Source organism: Calonectris borealis, chromosome 3, assembly GCF_964195595.1.
Source record: "Calonectris borealis chromosome 3, bCalBor7.hap1.2, whole genome shotgun sequence".
Classification (NCBI taxonomy): domain Eukaryota; kingdom Metazoa; phylum Chordata; class Aves; order Procellariiformes; family Procellariidae; genus Calonectris; species Calonectris borealis.
The window spans coordinates 124,726,592-124,746,707 of record NC_134314.1 but is presented as its reverse complement, the minus strand read 5'-3'; the positions used below and the strand labels follow the sequence as shown (position 1 = coordinate 124,746,707).

At 41.3% G+C, this 20,116-nt stretch overlaps 2 protein-coding genes across 7 annotated transcripts in view; one reads left to right on the top strand and one right to left on the bottom strand.

Moving 5' to 3' along the window:
• PUS10 (pseudouridine synthase 10) overlaps positions 1–10,029 on the bottom strand; it is a 35,851-nt gene extending 25,822 nt beyond the window's left edge. For 3 of the 6 annotated variants that reach the window (XR_012673257.1, XM_075147755.1, XM_075147756.1), the window contains exons 1-4: positions 9,960–10,029; positions 7,794–7,930; positions 5,946–6,212; positions 4,557–4,643 (exon numbers count right to left, since the gene is read on the bottom strand). Coding sequence is in view for 5 of the 6 variants with exons in the window: in XM_075147755.1 (XP_075003856.1) it covers positions 4,557–4,643; positions 5,946–6,212; positions 7,794–7,919 (480 nt within the window). In the remaining variant the exon portion in view is untranslated. Of the gene's footprint in view, positions 1–4,556; positions 4,644–5,945; positions 6,213–7,793; positions 7,931–9,959 lie in introns of those variants that run through there. The other 3 variants (XM_075147757.1, XM_075147758.1, XM_075147759.1) reach the window with 2 other exon arrangements.
• A 99-nt stretch (positions 10,030–10,128) lies between these two features.
• Positions 10,129–17,573, top strand: PEX13 (peroxisomal biogenesis factor 13). Its single transcript, XM_075147760.1, has 4 exons — positions 10,129–10,286; positions 12,427–13,127; positions 13,588–13,713; positions 14,237–17,573. The coding sequence occupies exons 1-4, from the start codon at positions 10,213–10,215 to the stop codon at positions 14,530–14,532; spliced, it is 1,197 nt and encodes a 398-aa protein (XP_075003861.1). The 5' UTR covers positions 10,129–10,212; the 3' UTR covers positions 14,533–17,573.
• Positions 17,574–20,116: the final 2,543 nt, after the last annotated feature.

Below are 20,116 nucleotides of genomic sequence, written 5' to 3'. Positions count from 1 at the left end.
AGAATATGACAACCATAGAACCCGGTCTAGAAACTGCCTTTGACAAATGCCAATTTAAAAAATCTTATATGCCTTGATTTAAAGCACATGGAGGTTTGGTACTCAGTTGGGTGGCTAATCTCACTCCCTTCCCCTGTTTCATGGAGGTACAATTACAAAACAGAGAAAACTTCTGCAAGCAAGTTTTAGCTATGCTAAAATGAGACCACAGGTCAGATTTCATCTCCTCTCTCTTGACTTCAAAACTGAAAGAGAATTAAAGAAATTACTTTTCTCCTTCAATTAAGAGGAAACAATAGATTAGGGTACTGTGAGCACAGAAGCCAAAAGATCCCAAATTCCAAATCACATTCAACCACCAAGCCAGCCAAACCCCTCTACTCCTATGCCTTCATTCCCCTGCTCTACTCTCTCCCAGCTGTATGTGAAGCAGGGGATCCAATCCCTCTACTTCATAATTACTTTATGTTTGTGAAGTGGTTTGAAAATGAAAAATGCTCATTACAGAGCTCAAGCCTGCAGGGCAATGCTTAACAGCAAATATATTTCTGAAATACGCTAGTTCAGGCACTATATTGATTACAAGCTGCAGGATATTATTCTAATGCTATCTGAGGGATCACAGTGGCAACAGTTGAAATACCATGTGCAATCCCAGCCACAGCATTTTTTCACTGTATTAGAAAAGAGCTTCGAGATGGGGAATTCCATGATGAGGTATACACAGTCCTACAGGGAGTAATGACTACAGATGCTATTTGCATCAATGTCCTTGTAGCAAGTACCAGGATGATGGATCACAACTGAGACTACAGACATAGCTAACAGTCACCCTTTTGAAGGGCATGACTCACTTCATATTCTAATATAGTTGTCTGACATAAACTTGGGACTCCTGTATTTATGATTTATTTTAATCAAATATCCTACTTGTGGAAAGAGGTGATAGCTTCTTTGCATTACAGATATAAATACTATGCAAATGTAAATTTTATGTCCCACTCTTCTTCAGCTCCTACCGTACATTTTAGACTTGGCAGGATGACAACTGTCATAATTAAATTAGTTGGAGGTAATATTAAAAGGCAGTTTCTGATTTTTTGTCAAAAAGAAGTCGGAGAAAATCTGTGTGTCATACAAAAGGTCAATGGGAGGGAGGCTGTCTTTGGGGTGTCCTTTTATGATAAAATTACATATGTTCTTGTACAGTGCAGTTCAAGAATTAAAAGCAGAATTTAACAAAAGACCTCTTCCATTTTGACACAAGACACAAACCATTTTGAGATATTTGAGATATTTTGACATATTAGATTACTTGCTGCTTTTCTGTAACTGTAAAACAGAAACAGTTTTTACCAATTATTTTTTGAAGTGATAAACGGATAGGTGGTAAATAAACACCTATGACTTTAAAGAGCTTCTTTCTCCACCATCACGCACTTTCACCCCTTCAGTTAGAACACAGCTACACAAACAGCTGGTTTAGCATTTGGCAAGACTGAAGGGGTGGAATAGAAGGGACAGCAGGAACTTCCTAATGTAGACCTGCTTCCAAACGAACCAAAACTGTTTCCAAAGAGAACAGATCTGGTTTTGGAGCTTCCTACTCACTCATCTCACTCCACCTATCCACCTATTCATTTCTGGACCCACACCACAGCTTTTATTCCCTTGGTTGTACCAAGCACTGTAGTATTGTTTGTTTGTTTGAACAAAAAGATACTTTGAATGAAGCAGATGGACAGGTTAAAAATTTAATCTCATCCCTTTTATCAAACTAATAATTTATTGCACTTCGAAGACAAAGTTACTATAAAGTAATAAATCTCGGTTTCTACCAACTGCATTTGCCAAGTCAGTTTCCCCAGTCCACACAGTCTCAGTGTATCATCAATATTTCAATCAGCCAGAGGAACTCTCTGAAGCAAACTATTATTTTTTGCTTCCATTTACAGCCAAGGCTGCCTCAAAAGCAGACAGAAACACTTGCCCTGCTTGTTCAGATTACTGTGAGAACATTGCTGAGCTACAACTGCAGTGCAATAACACCCTCTACCGAGGCATTCTGGCAAAGACGCACAAGGAGGGCAAAGGAACAACAGCAGCATCAATTTTTTCCTTCCTCTCCATCGTTACATAGCTATGCTATGGAAAAAAAAAAAAAAGGTTGTTATTTTTAAGCTAGATAAACTATAGCTGTCAAGCTAAAGATGCATAATGGAAATGTACTAAGAACTTGATAACATGGGAATTGCAGATGGGACTCTAGCCAAAAGATTCTGTGCATCACTTTGTTTTTGCTCATTGAGGCTATAATGAATAGAGTAAGGGAAGTCTCAGTAATGACTAGCAAAGGTAGACTGGAAACGGAAAAGACCTGATCAATAGTACCCTAAAAATAATAAGGCTCCTCTTTTTTTCAACACCTAAGCTTACACTGGGCATAAAGTTGGAGTAAGTTTGACCTACATTTGAAGTTTTAGAGAGCATCATGGGCACAGACGCATGCATCCATATACTCACCTAGCCTGAAAGTGGTTTTTTGACATATCTCATTTTTTGGATGACCATAAAATCAAATGGGACTAAGAAGAGCTCATCCATTCAGAAAGCACAAAGCAATTTCTTCTGGTGTTATTTTACCAGACACAGTGGCAGCCGAAGCAAACACACCAACTATGCTTAATTTCAGATGGGAAGTAGAGCATCTAATGTTCAAGAAGACTTAGAAGTAGAATGTAAGTTAGCACAAAGCAGCTATTATGCTAGCATTTGCCTGAGTTGCCAGAACAGTACAAATCAACACGTAAAGTGTAGTAGATTATTTAACAATCAAACTGTGTGGGATGAGAACAGACCTCACCACAGGTTTATATACAAATCCAAGAAGACCTATGCTTCTTTCTGCCACGTTCACTGAAGCTTCTACTACATCTTACCACAGCAGGCATCTATCATAAAGATTTGCATGTTGCCCTTTAGAATAGTATTTTTGCATCATTTTTTATCAGAAAGCAGGGGAACATTATAAAACATCTCACAACTATGCAAAAACTAAGTTCGAGAAGTGGGCCCATGTGAACCTCATGAGGTTCAACAAGGCCAAGTGCAGGGTCCTGCACCTGGGTCGGGGCAACCCCCAGTATCAATACAGGCTGGGGGATGAAGAGACTGAGAGCAGCCCTGCGGAGAAGGACTTGGGAGTACCGGTGGACAAAAAGCTGGACATGACCCGACAATGTGCGCTCGCAGCCCAGAAGGCCAACTGTATCCTGGGCTGCATCAAAAGAAGCGTGGCCAGCAGGTCGAGGGAGGCGATTCTGCCCCTCTGCTCTGCTCTGGTGAGACCCCACCTGCAGTGCTGCGTCCAGCTCTGGAGCCCTCAGCGCAAGACAGACGTGGACCTGTTGGAGCGGGTCCAGAGGAGGGCCACGAAAATGATCAGGGGGGTGGAACGCCTCTCCTATGAAGAAAGGCTGAGAGAGTTGGGGTTGTTCAGCCTGGAGAAGAGGAGGCTCTGGTGAGACCTTATTGTGGCCTTTCAGTACTTAAAGGGGGCTTATAAGTAAGATGGGGACAAACTTTTTAGCAGGGCCTGTTGCGACAGGACAAGGGGAATGGTTTTAAACTAAAAGAGGGTAGATTTAGACTAGCTATAAGGAAGAAATTTTTTACAATGAGGGTGGTGAAACACTGGCACAGGTTGCCCGAAGAGGTGGTAGATGCCCCATCCCTGGAAACATTCGAGGTCAGCTTGGACGGGGCTCTGAGCAACCGGATCTAGTTGAAGATGTCCCTGCCCACGGCAGGGGGGTTGGACTAGATGACCTTTAAAGGTCCCTTCCAACCCAACTGTTCTATGATTCTACAAAAAATTGGTGTTTTATTGATCAAGCTATATTATGCCCAGCACTCTCCCTCAATTTAGAAAAAAGAATTACCAGGGTTATACACCTCTCTATGTTATGTCATTATCTTCTGTAATTAAATGACTGAAATGTAAACAATTTAAGTTTGATTAAAATTGCCATCAAAATCAGTAGTTTTACAACTGCTATAAACTGTAGTTTTACAAATCTAGACTTTCAACAATGCCCAAGACAGGTGACTATTAAAATGTGTATTTTCACATTATTTAAAATGCTGAACAGTCAAAGAGTTCATCTTCAAATTTCTTCATTTGTATTCTGCACCACCAATTATCATTTATTTCAGGAAAGGCACCAGCTGTGCAGTTCCTTCTCCAAGAAGATCCACAAAGCAGAGCTGGCATCTGTACCAAAGGGAACAATACACTGAGGGTTTAAAGAAACTCCTTTTAGATTTTCAGATGTAAAGTAACTCCCGGGCTAACGGAAAACTGAAGTGACTCAGACACTTTATTAATTAAAATACTACTCACCACCAAGGAAGGGGAGAGCAGACTTCACTTCTAGCATGTTTTTGGTTTTTTTAAACAGCAGCAATTAAAAATCAAACCACCTCCAGCTTGTACATTCCACAGTTACTTTCTTTAATATGCATTTAAGTTATGAAGAAATATCTGTAAAACTTACCTCCCTAACAGACAGCTGTGGGGGTAGCGACACAGAAAATACAAAACTAGTGAACTGGTAGTCAGCAGAATTAACCTTTTGGCACACCTGTAAGAGAAAGATTTTAATATTAAACCACAGCAATGGAACTGAGTTGATAATCTTTTAGGATATTCTTTATTCTAGTGTAATCACTGTAAATCCATGTTAATACACATTCGGATACATGCCGAACATACAAACCAGAGTAATCCCTAACAACTTATTGAAATATAAGCTTTTTTGTTCTGTCTAAAAAAACCCCAAAAGTTACTAATAAACTGTATCCTTATTGCTATGAAACAACCAAACTCACCATTTTAAGGTAAGACCAATTGTATACTGAAATCTTAGTGCAACGAATTACACCACAGCGAACAAAGGCTAGAACAGCTGACACAGAATGTCTGTCTTCATGGCAGTGATACAATTCTATGATCATAAAAATGTTTAAAATCCTGGGATAAGACAGGAACAAACAGGTATCCACAGTATTAATTCATAATCACTCTTCATCGTAAAAAATCATGTTTGTCACTGGAAATAAAGTAAGAACTCAAACACACATCAAACATTTTAAAGTAGGCTAGCAAGAGCCGATGGCTAGATGTCCCTACTGGAAGTAAGCTTAACTACACATGGAGAAGTCATCCAAAATGTCAGTGATTTTAGTGAATGTTAAAGACGAATTCTGAGCTTTCAAAGTGAAATCAACATCTCAGAGAAGGAAACTTCCTTATAAAATCATCAGTTAACAAATGCTGTCAGATTTTCCATTGCTACTCAAGAAAGTAACTCTGAAACAAGTCTTAGAAGTGGATTCTGTAAAAATATATATACTTTGCCAATGGAAACAAAAAAGAAACATCATGTACTGCAACAACAGAAACTATATACTACGCTTTCTGTTTAGTCTCATTTTTAGATATATTCATGCTATTAAACCAAATTCTTTTCTATTAAAACCCTGTCAAACATCTCAAACGCAAGTGTGATTTTTCTCGTTGATATTTCAGTTTGTCATATAAGCAACTTTATTGCTCAGAGATGATGTTTGCAACACTCGTTATGCCCATATTCTCTCCTAACTCATATTTTCTCCATTATCTACAATCTGTTGTATCACCAAAACATTTTCTTCCTCTGTGGCTTCCTAAATACCAGTGCACTGTCAATGAGCAGGTCGTAGCTGAATGGCGCCATCTGCGTTTCAAATATTCAAAATAGGTAAATGTTTCGGTTTGTTTTCCGGTATCTTTCTCTCAGTTGTTCAACTGCATGGTGTTTTTAATCACCAGCTCTATACTGTAGGCCCCAACATACACAAGCTCCAGTAAAAGTACACATAAAGATTAAGAACTGGTTATTTACCTTTTTAACAAAGTCAACCTCGCAGAACTCCTGAAGAATTCCCAAACACACATTGCAAACCTTCACAGCTGAGTTCTCCATTGCAGTATTTTCATCATTAACTGCAGGAATCTGCTGGAGCGCTCCATTGTGGTTCAGACCATCAGGCCCTTCTTCTGTGTGTTCGAGTCTGATTTTCTTACAAGGTGGATCAACTACATCAAAACAAACCGGATCTTCTTTTTCTTGATTATTTTTCAGAAATTCTTTTAAATCCTTCATCAAATCCTAACACAAACAGAGGAATCATACTGTTGTTGTTTTTTTCCTCTTTTCTCCAATGCTGTAACAAGCACTTACAATTCTAAAAGGTAGTACTAACCATTCCAGTTTAGCCTTAGTGTACGTAATTAATAACTCGGAATTTATACCAAAAGACATCTACACAATTAAAAAGCTCCAAGCTGTATTTCTCTCAAAATGTTATCCAGATAAATTGAATTTTGCTGAACAGACTTCTTTATCATCCAAGAAGAGTGAAAACATTTTACAGACCTGACTTGCAGAAATGCATTTATCTTTGGCCCCATCGCTGTTCAATGAAAATAGCTGTTTATTGCCTTTTTGTCATTTAGATTACGTTAGAATTTAATTCCTCCAACTCCATTAGCCCAGATGACTAGGACGAGAGTTGGCTAGTATAGTACGAGAAGAAAATGAGAGCAGACACAGGTGAGGGTGAAATTAAATACATAAGAGGAAGAATTTCGTATAAAGAGAAACCTACAAAAATTAAAGGATGTGCTGGCGAGGAGAGAGAAGAATTACCTGCATGTCTCTGAATTTTAGGAAGGATTGAGACATAGAGGCAAGACATAGTTCAGAAAGAAAGATTTATTACAAGGTCTTCAGTAACAAAGAAGTGTTGTTGCAACTCAGAGGAAAATTAGGTAGAGATGCAAAAGAATAAAAAATGGCATACAGAATGAACGCTTCTCAAATGATTGATAGAAAATGGAAAAGCATAAGGAAGAAAGACGTTAAAAATGAATTCTGGTGAGTCTAAACTTGAACAAAGGTGAAACAATCAAGACAGACACCAGAAGATGCAAGCATAAAGACAAGGGATTAGACCAGGTAAACGGAGATGTTTATTTGGCCGACACAATGACAGAGGTCTCAAAGAACCAACATAGAGGAGGAGCAAACAGCCAAAACCGACTTGAAGAGTATCAAATATAAGAATAAAGGCAAGAATGATTGTGCACAGGTGGGAAAAATTTGAAGAACACTGAATTTCAGCACTAAAGTCAGCTAAAAAGGATGCCTAATAACACTGTGTTTGACTGATTGAAAAAGGAAGATTTATTCTTAACCTGCGCTCCGCAATTCTTCAGTTACATCCCCCTACCAATTCTACTGAAAGAAGAAGGAACTATGAGGCAAAAAAGTTTGGAGCATAGATGGTTCCTCCTCTGCATCAGCTGCACTGCCCACAGCCCCTTTACTACTTATTACATTAAAGGAAAAAGAACAGAGGGAACAGTCATAGCTGCTCTGCTTCAAAAGTGATAGAGCCATGCTGTGCAGAAGCTAACATGCCCTGTTTTCTGGTGTTTTCAGGGAATACATAGCAACTTTCACAGTCAAACTTAACATTTAACCTACAACAATTGTTATATTCTGCGATTCTTGTAATTTCTCAAAATTGCACAGTGTAGCAGCAGTCATTTTTCATAACTCATTTTGCAAAGCATTTTCCTCTAGGCAAAGAGCCCAAGGATACAACCACCTTCTCCTAGGTAGTGAGTGCAAAGAACACTGCATTCATATGTTCACGCATTCGAATTAGGAACACAAAGAACAAACCTTGTATGGACATCTATAAAGCATCTGTGATCCCACGCAGCAGAACCTCAAAATACATCGTGGGCAAGTGCCAGTGTTCAGTAACAGCTGAACAATTGGTCTGTCCTTTTCTGTTAGTGAAGACATCCTGGATAATTCTAAAATTACAAAAAGAAAAGAAAAAAAGCTTAGAATAAACACAATTCAGCAATCCAACAATAAATCCAGCAATCCACTCACGTAACTGTGCCATATTTAGAATCACTGGATTTTTTTTTTGTCCTCTAGAGAACGCTTAGGATACATGTTTGTCTTAAATCAAAGGCACAACAGAATTGGAAGACCAACCCCAAAAGACCACTGACTGGGGGAAAAGCTTCTGTACTTCCTAGAAAAATCTGAAGTCAAGAGTTCTGACAAAGGTACGGTGAGCTTTTGCCCAGAGTTTTATCTTTGATAAAGTGCATTACATGACATGTTGTTCTTTACTGAATGGAGAAAGCGGATGGAGCTAAGACATATTAAGCCAAATGTAAAATGGAAATTCCTTCTAAAATTGTAGCAACTAAAGAATCAATCTGTTAAAAACACAGAGAAAAAAACCCCAAACAACCAAAAACCAGATGCTATCCCCTTATGTCATACAAAGCCCTAAAGACAAAGAAAGTCTTTTCTACCCCTTAGCCCCTTCAATTTTTTGAGATTTCTTATTTCCCATCTCAAATATAGGACTACCGTTTTTCTGAGAGATCTCATAATGCTTTTTTTCCTAAAAGATTATGGCTAATTTGGTTTCCTGATGCTCTCGCTGCCCAGAACTTTAGAGCAGACTAATTCCTTTGGCCGAAATTTAATAATGGGATAGAACCCTCAGCAAACTTAAGTTCCAGCATTTTTAGAAAAATTTGGAAAAGAAAGATTCCCAGAGAGGTGCTCACTCTTACTGGATATCTAGGTAAGTTTAGGAGGCACATAAGAATAACCACAGCTGTTCAGACCAAAGGTTCAATTAGTCTACTGTCACCCAAAACGGGGATAAACAGATGCCACAGGAAAATATGTGTGTGCAGGGTATATACCTCTGCCAAGTGCTCTCTGCCTCCAATTATTTCTGGTTTGGGGGATTCTTTTGACCTAGTGTTGCCTGTCGGTAACCTTAACAGACCTTTCCTCCAATCCTTCTCCAGTGTCTCTTTGAAATTCTTTTGCCTCTACATCCTTTGGCAAGGAATTCCACAATACCTACTGACAGATGAACCACCTGATTTTGTTTTGGGCATAGCTCCTGTAAGCAACATTTGATAATCCCCCTAGTTTTTGTATCGCGAGAGACGGTGTAGAGGCAGGATATATTGGCATTCTCCGTGCCAGCCACAATCTGTAACACCTCCAATGTCCTATCCTCCTCTGGAGTAGCTTGCACAGAAATACGTCAACCATGGAAAACCTTCACAACATGGGAAAAGTTATCAATTCAACTCATTTAGTTTCTCCTGGATTTGGATTCTTTATGGCAAGCTGTAAAAACCAAGGACTATCTAGGAAACTTCAAACCTGCTTTTCAAAAGAACAAAACAAGCAAACATACTCTTAGGTAACTGTTAGCTCGATTCAGCTTCATGAGACTTAAATATTGCCACAGTAACGTTTCACGCTACCATCGTCTGAACCAAGGGATTTAAGAAAAAAAAAAAACACTGAGAAGCTCCTTAAGAAATCTTCCTCTTCCACGGGCGGATTTAATGCAGGCGCTGAACGCCCGCAGCCCGGCCGGGATGGCAGGCACCGGTCTCCACGGAGCCGCTTCCCCCGCCGACACCCGGGACGTAACGCCTTTCCCACCACCGCTGGACGCCCAAGCACACCCCCCACCCCCCCGCCGCGACAACAGGTCGCGACGAGGCCAGCCCTGCCCGGCGCAAGGGGAAGCTTAGCACCCCCGCTCCCGGCCCGACACCTCATAACCCCCAGGCACGAGCGCGCGCCCCGACCGTTAGAACCGTTACAGCCCCCCACCCTGAAGCGCCTGGCGCGGGCTGAACCGAGAGCGGGAGGAGGGGAAATGGGGACCGCTCAGCACAGGGCCGCCCGCCCCCAGGAGGCCGGAGGCGCCGCAGTTGGGCTCCAGGCTGCTGCTGCTGCCGCCCCCCGCCCGCTCCGCCCCGCTCCCCGGGGAGAAGCCATCACCTCCCAGCGCCTCTCGCTCCACGCGCGGCCTCGCCCCCCTTCCCGGGCGGCCAGCGGAGCCGGCACAGGCTTGCGCAGCGGCGAGGCAGAGCGCATCGATGGGCCGGCGCGGCGGGAAGCTGTGCCTGAACGCCGGCTGGTGAATAGCTCGGCGCTCCCGCGTCGCGTCTGCCGGTGGGCGGGCGGGCGGAGGAGCGCGGCGGGCCGGGCCGGGCCAGGCCGGGGGCAGAGCGGGGCTCGCAGCGAGGCGGAGATGGCGTCGCAGCCGCCGCCTCCCAAGCCCTGGGAGAACCGGCGGCTGGCGGGGACGGTGGCGCCGGCCTTCCAGTGAGTGCGTGCGCCGGTCCCCGGGTCTCCCCTGCCTGTGGCGGGGTTGGGTGTTCGTCCCTTCAGGGCGGCTGCGCCTCCCCCTCGGGCCTCCCGCCTTGGCCTTCTCCCCTGAGGCGAGCTCAAAGGTCGGGCCCAGCCGGGCAGTGCCCCCGCGAGCTAGTGGCCGAGCAGAGCTTGAGGGGGTTTGGTTTACCTGCTGGGGTGGTTTGGGGTCGTTTGCCCCCTTTGTTGAGGGATTGTGTGGCGGGAGGGGTCCCTGGTGGATTCCCCTTCCAGTGGGGAGAGGGAGAGAGAGGTGCTGGTCTCAAACCCTACTTGCGTCTGTAGAAAGCTGCATGTTTAGTGTGGCGAAGGTAAAGCTGTACGTGTTGCCACGAGTGGATAAAGTGCGGGTGTCCGTTCCTGGGGATTTATGTAGCTCTGTAAGCGTGGGTGCCTCTGTAGGAGTGGAGCAGCAGTGTGGTGGTGTCCCCAGGAACTGGGAAAGATGCATGTATATGAGCGTCTCTGGTGTGTTCCTCCGGGAATCTGAGTTTTTCCAGAAAATCCAACCTGCTCACGGGGAAGGATGTTGTACAGAAAGTGTTTGTAAACTCCTTCCTGTTTGTCAGAAATGAAGGAAAGCTCGGTGGTTGAAGATCAGTCTTGTTTTTCTTTTGGTGCTAGCGATTGCAATTAGAGTGAGCTGAAACTGGGCAAAAGGTTAGCTCAAGACTAAACATTCAACAGAAATTTTTCTGCTTTCACTGCAAGCTGAAGCTTGCTGAGCAAGAAATTTGATGTTTATTTTTCTTGGTGGGGTTATGTAGCTGATTGTAAATTGCTTCAAGCAGCTTTAAAATGAGGTGTCCTAAGTTGACTATTGGGGAGGGGGGTGTCGTGTGACTTAGTAAGTTACAGTACCTGTGTTTTCTGTGATAATAACTTATTTTTGCTTCTGTTTTTAACTGCTAAGAGAGTTAAAATCTATGATGGAAAAACCCAACAGTGTAAAGATATAAATATTATTCTTCGCTATGGAAACCTCTAAGTTTTCCTGAGAGGAAGTTGTTCCTTACTCTATACAGAAACAGTATAGCAAGCATGCTTCACATTGAAAGCAGTGCAGAAAGAAGCAGCTCCGAAGCAATTCAAACTTGACTTTTCTTCTTCTGTTTTTTCCTGTGAATTTAATGGACTACAGAAGTGGAAGTCGTGGGATGAGGCAGTAAACATGGGCAATGACCAAAATGTTTGACTTTTAGGGTGATAATACGCAATTAACTTCTTAATGAAACAGCAAAAGTTGGACAGCTGCTTGACAGAATTCAAATACCAGTGTAGTACTTGCAGACTCTTATTACAAAGGGCATAGATAAAATGACTTAAACTTATGGGCATACAAAGGAATAAAGGTTTACTAAATTAAAAACAAATAATTGACTCTTTCAAAAAATAATACCTCTTTCTGCCAACAATTAACAGTAATAGATTCAATCCCTTGACATGCTACATAAAGGTAATTAGATAGTTTGGGTAGAGGGGGCAATTGGGGGACCCAAAGCCCTTGTATATGTTGTTGTATAATTACTTTGGATTCTCAGTTACATCACACCACCCTTTTCTCAAAGGGTGGATTCAAAGGAGCTCTCAAACTATCTTCCGGCTGTATCATTGGCTCATTGTATAGAAGAGCTGAGATCAAGTATTGGAAATAAAGCTCTCAGACTGCAAAGTTCATAAATATACTTGGTAGTGCATATGAGAGGCTTTTGTGTGCAGAAAAATGACCTAGGTGTTATAACATCAGATTTGATGGATCTAGATGTAGCATTTCATGCTTTCTTAGTCAATACAATAAATAGACTGAAAGTTTTTCCTTGTGTACATTCCAGATACGCTGTGGTTCTACATTTACACTGAATATCTCATTATGGTTTTTTTGTCCCAGAAAGACTTTTATTTCCTGACTAGAATTTTTACTTCCCACAAACGTTGTGCAATGTACGGAGTGTTTGTCTACCAGTAGGTAGGATAGGTTCCCTATCCCAGCACTACTGAAACGCACTGTTGTATTTATGAGTTAACCAAGAACTCTGTGGGAAGGAAAATATAAACTTATTTTGAGTACTGATCTTGCTTGTCTGAATTTGTTTAGGTCTGCTGACTTGGGTGACAACCTGCTGACCAGGCCTGGACAACCCACAGTTGCACGAATACCTCCACCTATTTTGCCAAGACCATCACAGCAAACGGGAAGCAGTAGTCTGAGCTCTTTCAGGCCAGCATATAGTAGTTCTTTTTCTCCAGGGTATGGTTCACCACATGGAACCTCTTTTTATGGAAGCTATAGTCCTTACAGTTACGGATATGGTGGTTTGGGTTATAACCGCTTTCGTACAGATGATATTCCTCCCAGCAGGTTTGTTCAGCAGGCTGAAGAGAGCAGCAGAGGTGCATTTCAGTCCATTGAAAGTATTGTGCATGCGTTTGCCTCAGTCAGCATGATGATGGATGCTACCTTTTCAGCTGTGTACAACAGTTTCAGAGCTGTGTTGGATGTAGCCAATCACTTCTCCCGCCTCAAAGTACACTTCACAAAGGTGTTTTCAGCTTTTGCATTAGTGAGAACTATAAGGTATCTCTACCAACGTCTACAACGATTACTAGGTCTGCGGAAGAGCTCTGAGAATGAGGATTTGTGGGCTGAAAGTGAGGGGACAGTAGCTCGCGTTGGCCTTGAAGACAAGGCGGTTAACTCTGCAAAATCCTGGCCCATTTTCTTGTTCTTTGCTGTTATAATGGGAGGTCCCTACCTGATTTGGAAACTGCTTTCTACATACAGTGATGAAGAAACAGGTAAAGATGATCTGCAGCACGAGAGAAGTGCAGCATATATTGTTCCTTTTGTTATCACATGTATAGTGATTAATCTTATATTACAGTAATAGAAGTTAATAGATACTGGGGTACAATACTGAATTTTAGGCATGTAATACAAGTAACAGCTTGTTTAAGTAGCCTGTTGTTGAGTTAGGATGCAGTTTCACGGTAAGCTTTGTGTGATTCCAAAATTATGGTTCCTTTCTATTGCTGTTTCCTTTCTATTGCTGTTTCCTTTCTATTAGATGTGGCAGTTGAGGCGGGGGGAAAAGTATTGATTGGATTGACTCAACAAATCATGCTTTGTTTGTTACTCCTGTCAGTTCCCTACTGGAAAAGTTTTAGCAAGGAAGTTAGTGTTTTCTTCATTTTCCTTTAAAAAAACCACACCAAACTTTGTAATTCATAGCAGATAAACTTTTCTTTTTGCAAACAGTATCCAGTAACTGGGCGAGTGGAGAAGATGATCATGTAGTTGGAAGAGCAGAATATGATTTCAATGCTCTCTCAGAAGAAGAAATTTCTTTCCGTGCTGGTGACATGCTAAAATTAGCACCCAAAGGTAATTTTTTAATTTTGTATTTATTTTCTAATCACAGGTGAAGTAAGTCATATTGTTCGAGTCTGACAATGAAAACAAAAAAACCCCCACCTTATTTGACTAAACTCCTCATCCACACTGATTTTTTTTCCGTAAGTTATTACTTGCATTGTAATAAAACTTATTGAGTAGTTTTGTTCAATTTCCCTAAGATGTGACGCAGCCTAAACTTACTCGGGGAGTGCTTTGTGGTTACCCTTGTGGTTACCTGTTCCTCATGCTGTGAAGACCCCTAGGCATTTGCAGTATGGTGGTGTCATCGATTTCAGAACAACTTGTACTTCACGGTACTTTTCAGCTCACCTCACCAGTGCAGATCCTAGTAATTTCTCTTGTGAAGTAATTTGTATTTGCCTTTTATCACAGAGTTATTTTCTCTGCGTGATGAGCTGTTGTGTCATCTACCTTCTGGTGTATTTGTGCCTCAACTGCAATATATTTTGAATTGTTTTGTAACTTAACGCATTTGTGTTTTCTTCTTCAGAACAACAACCCAAAATCCGTGGTTGGCTTTTGGCTAGTTATGATGGCCAAACAACAGGACTTGTGCCAGCTAATTACATCAAAATCCTGGGCAAAAGAAGAGGTAGGAAAACAGTGGACCTGGAAAGGATTACAGAGCAACGGCCAGCCTTTACCAGCACATCTGTTAGAGGATCCGCTGCTGCTGTGACTTTAGAGGAGCAGGAAGCTGCTTTTGATTCTGTTTTTGCTGGAAGTAATAAAGTCCCTGTTGCGTCTGACTCCACTGTGGTTAGTGGAGAGAAACAGGAACTCTAATGCACTTTCATCAACAAAGCAACTGAACTGTGCTTTATTGATAAAACTTAGGGTTTGTTGAAAATCTGTATTGTAGTGGAACACTGATGGGTCTGTATCAGTTATTGCTGCTACTGACTGGTGAAGGGCTGGAGAAATGATTGCTCAAATTTGTAGTATTTATTTTTGACTCACCTAAGGCTGTACATTAGTGACTCTACCCAACCACCTGGCAGCAACTCTAAGATCTTGAGACGAGGAGAATTGAGGCATTTATAACAACGCAAACAGAAAAAATAGGGACTGCCGGCCTGTTCTTGTTAAGGAGACAAACTGTTGGTGAAATCTGGAGACTAACATCCAATCTTCATTGGAATGTCGGCTTGACAAGAGGGCTCTTCAGTAGATGTGCAAAGGGAAGATAGATTTCTGTAAGATGTCCTCCAAAAACGGACGCTGAGGACCATAAAATAGTAACAGTGCATTGTTTCCCCCTGACAGGAGAGAGAATTGCAACAGATTTAGGTGACATAATCAAATCGTTAGAAGTTCTAAGTTGCTTGCTTTTTGTAAGAAGTAGGGCTTCTGTCATAAAGACCTTAGCTCTTACAAAAAAGGGACTTGTGAGAAAGGGGAGAGAAATACAGTTACAAAAGAGCAGTGAGGCTTCAGCAATAGTTCTAACCAGTTCTCTTTTGTTTATTAAAATAACATTAGAATAAAGGGTATCCTGCAGTCAGGCACTTTCTAGCGCACTTATTAATTGTTACTCCCTTCTGTGGTAAACTAACTTTACATCACTCCTAGCCATTTTGTCTTGTAGCCTGTTAACTGCCGATCAATAGTCTATCAACTACCATTTACATCTCAACTTATTTCTGTTCTTTGTTGTTTTTATATGAATGTCAAAATCTCTCTCTTGCCTTTTAGTGCAGTAGGAAAGCATAGGGTTGGGGGAAGTTTAATGTAATTCAAGTGGCAAAGAAAAAGTAACGTTTCTTGCTTAATTGTCTGAGTTAGCTAAGGTCTTGGAGTTAGCTCTTTATGCTGCCTTTCAGGTGGTAAGTTTTGCATCTGCCCATAAAATTTGAGGGCTCTGGTTTCTCAAAAGCCATAAAAACATTAAGACTGTTCAAAGTATTTAGTATTTTCTTCATATTGGTGTTTGAGGATTCTGTATTGAAATACTGGTGTGGTTTTTTTTCTAATGAAGCAAAGATAATTAAAACTCTTTTCGGTGTAGTATGTATGTATAATATGTTGAGCTTCTGAAGGTTAGAGCAATGGATAAAATAACTAAAGCTTGTCTTAATCATTAAAACAGCTTTTCTTTTTTATTTTAAAGGTACTCAAAAGTATTAGTAAAAGTAGGGCACGTGCCTTTGCTTAATTGATCCAGTAGTTTCAGTTTGACTGTTTCTGCAGAGATCTTCAACACCCATTATGTGTTAGCAAAGCTTTCAGTATTTATACTTTAATTGCATTTGCTGGCCTTGAGTTTTTAGAATTCTGTTCACCAAAACTGACAAGAAAAATTGAAGTGAGCACAGGGGTTTTAAAGTAATCTCTGAATGCCTGTTGTTGATAATTAGAGCAAGAATTTAAGTGGTTGTGCTGAGGTATTGGGAGACAGTGCAAAGAATCATTTTTACTAGATTGTTAGATCTTCAAGTGCAGAGGAAAAGGAAATAGTAGTTAAAGGGCAAATGAGAAACTTGAAATTAGGTTTACTAGGTTTAAAATGGAACACATTCCCGAGACATTTCCCTGTGTACCAGGGCATTGAAGAAAATTATCTGTATTTGGAAATGACATCTGTTGTTGAAATAAAAATAACAAACAATCCTGAAATATAAAATACATAGAGGGGAAAAAGGGGTGGGCGGGTAATCAAGGGTACAGTTCTACATACAGTGTGTATTCATGGAGGGAATTAATTTACTGTTTTGAGATTTAATTAATGTACTGTCAGCCTCTCTTGTGTCAGTGAAAGATTTCAATCAGAGGAAGGGTCTTTTAAATAAATGAATAAATAAACCCCAAACTTTTTGTAGAGTATCTATTCAAGTAGACTTCTGTTTTTCTGCTCAGAGCAAGTTGGGAAGACAGTACCATGATGTTTGTTGGAATCTCTAAATCTTACTAATTTTTAGAAAGATGAGTTCAATGTCACTTTTAGGACATGCTATTTTGAAAACAATTCTTTTAGTAGGAAGGTGGGTTATTAATAACTTAAATGACTTGTCTTTATAGTATTTTCTCTTAGTCTACCAATCTATCTACACTAACTGTCATAACTGTACCTGCTAACTCTTGACAATAATTTTGATCCTTTCAATCTTGTGATTCCTTTAATGGGAAAAGAAGGCTCTGAGGAAATGAAGTAAGTTATTTAACTCACAATTAATTGTACTGATTGCAGAAGGGTATTAAAATTCATTGAAGTAAAACATATACTGTGCTTTTAAGATTTTGATTTTTTTTTTTTTTAATTCACAAACTAGCATCAGGAAAAAATGTGAGTCCTACAATTTCATTGTTTCCGCTCATATGTCAGGCCACAGAAAAAAAAGCCATCTAAATGAATGCTGATTGAAAAAGGGAGGCTGGTTGACAGGCTGCTCAAGACTTGCACAACTTTAGAAAGGTGAGAAGACTAAAAGGAGCATGTGTGGCTGCAAGAGGAGTATGTAGAAGAGCGGATTAGAAAAGAGATGCTGTTGAAATACTGTTAAACATATGCATTAGGCAATTGACTCTTACTTTAAGATCTGTACATACTAGGTTACCTTTATGTTACTCTTTGGAACTACTTCTATACCTGTAGCAGACCCAGACGTCTGTAACAGACCTATGACATTTGTTTATATAAGGCTTTAGTTTAATCTTGCTTTAATCTTGTTGATACTGTTTAGTATACCAACCATTTTATGCTTGAATACTACCTGAACGAATGATAGATGCCAGTTTTGACTGGTTCTCTGGGTGCTAGCAGAAGCTACGTGAATGTGCACACGTTCAAAGCTTTGTTCAGGTTTCTAAATAATAAATTTAAAATATTCTCTTTGTCTAGTAGAACTTAATAAAACTGTCTGCTTCTTTTGCACAGGTTCAAAAACCCTTCTGTGGAACTAGACTGCATCTGAGCTAGTAAGATTGTTTTGACTTATTTGGCGATCTTGGTGAAATTTGCTAGTGAGGTAAATACAAAGAAAATAAGTTTCTTATAAATCTGATCTGTTTGCAATGAAAATTTTCCACAAGAGGTACAGACTCAGAAACCAATACAGTGATTTTCTCGATGCACCATAGGCATTGTAGAAACGCTTTTGCCCACAACAAGAACTGCGCTTATTTTACAAAACGTAGGTAACGCGAAAGCGTATGTTTTTAAGTAGCTCCTTCCAGTTTTTTTTATCCACGCAGGTGTGGCCCTGTGTTGGGATTGGCCAATGGTTTTGGCCTGTGATGACGGGTAGTAATTGTGTGTGTCCACAGGTAGTAATACACCTTTTTTTTCCCCACCCGTGCGTCCTGGGACCGCTGCTTCTGCAGACTGATTTGAAGCAGGTTTGGGATGATCAATCTGTCTCCTGGATTCAGTGGGCATACCAAACACAGCCCTTAAGCAGCTGGATAATCTCTCCTTGAAACAAATATACTTGTGTAACCAGTTTAACTAGTAACATAGGCATGATGTCAATGCGTGGCACCCCTGGATGTTTCTTACCTACAGTTGTTAGTGCTACTTCGAGATACTAAAGTTCCCTAAATTTCACAGTAGTCGCAAAACTATAAGACTCGAGCAAATGACACGGATTATTTATGCTGTCAAAGGGTATCTTTACAGTTTTTTGGTTTTAGAAATGACAATGCTTTAAGTTCAAAAAGCTAGTTCCGCTACCTTTGAATTATTGGTAACTGAACAAGCATAAACTCTAGACTATAAAATGAGTAAAATTTGAGATACTGATTTTTTTTTTCTCTAATACTTTTTTTTTTGCTCAAAAAAAATCGGTATTTTTTTCTTATTTTTAAAAAAAAAAAAGGGACTGAACTTCTGCCTAACAGCACAGGTTAATTCAAAACTGTGTTTCCAGTTCTCTGACATACCATCAAGCTTGCATTCATACTGTAATAACTTAATGTCATAATAATATAGCAATATTGCAGCATTAGCTTATTCTATGGATTGCTGTGGGACGGTATGAAATCGGGAGTGTCTCCTACTTTAACGGAAACCCAATCGAAGCTTTCATACTGACTTAAAGAATTCAGGTTTCATATACTTTTCCAGATTGGTGCAATCCTTTTTCTGAATTTTGCTGTGCTTTTTGGCATTCTCTCTCCTCATTTGTATGACTCCAGAGTTTAGGGGTGGGTTTTTTGGAGGAAAACGGTTAATATCTGCGTGGCCATGATTATCTCTGTGATTCTTGTCAAAATACCCCAGAGGAACAGAAGTTACGTAGCATGGTACAGTGGGATTTAGCCAGAGGCAGAAAGAAGAATGGGATCAGGGAGAATTATTATATGTTGCCCGTAGGAAAAGGGGATCTGGGCTGATCCTTCCTTAGCAGGCACAGGTGGCTTCCCAAGTGAAGTAATTTTAAAATGTTTGGAAAGATTTGATGCAGTAGCAGACGTGCGGTAGGAAACAAACCACCGGTGGATGAAATTGCAGGATTGGGACCGTCTGACTGTTTGCAGAATAACTTCATCTGGCGTGAGAGGAGCCTTGGGCAGCTCGCGGTGGCTGGGCTGTTCCGTGCAATTAGCTCCAAATCAATGTTCTGTTATTGCTTTTATAGTTACAAGTGTATCAAATACTTAGATCTGCTGAAAACCTGGGAAAAGCTTAAATTAAGGCTCCTTATCTTCTGTCAGCATTTTTTTGTGGGTACAATGCAGTCTTTACTAGAGTGTTTTAACACAAATTCTTACTTCGTTCATTTGCTGTGCGTGTATTGTGAGACTAATTCTCGTATCTGATGTGTTATTTTGACAGGTGATAAGCACTTGACGTGCTAGTACTGCGCGGAAGGTTTTTCCTTCACGTTACCATTTTTGCATATGGGAATATAATCATGGATTTTTACTGAAAAAATGGCATCAGAGTTATTCCTGGGGAGTGCCGGGGTACTGCGCAAAGAGCCTGAGCTGGGCTGGATATGGGTGCAGGCAGCAGAGAGGAAGGGTCGGTGTGACGTCGCACTGAGCTAGGGAGAGGTTGGCATGACACCATTTGTGGTCTTGAGCGCGAGACGTGACGCCACGCGCGTGATGCAACAATTGCCCCGCCCGCCCCAATCAGCCGGGACCGAAGCGCGGGCGGAGGCCAAGCTGCGCCACTGGTTCGTAACGACGCGGAGGCGCAGTCGGGCGTCACGGCTACGTCACGCGGAGGCGGGGAAAGCCGGTCCCGCCTCCCCGCCCGGGGCGGCGCGTTGCTAGGCTACCGGACGCTGGGCGCGAGGCGGGAGGGGGCGCTGCTGCCGCCGCCGCCGCTGCACTGCGACAAGGCGGGGCCGCCGCCGCACCACGGCGCGCGCCGAGGCTCCCACACAGCCCGCGCGGCCGCATTCCCCCCTCCGGCCATCCTATT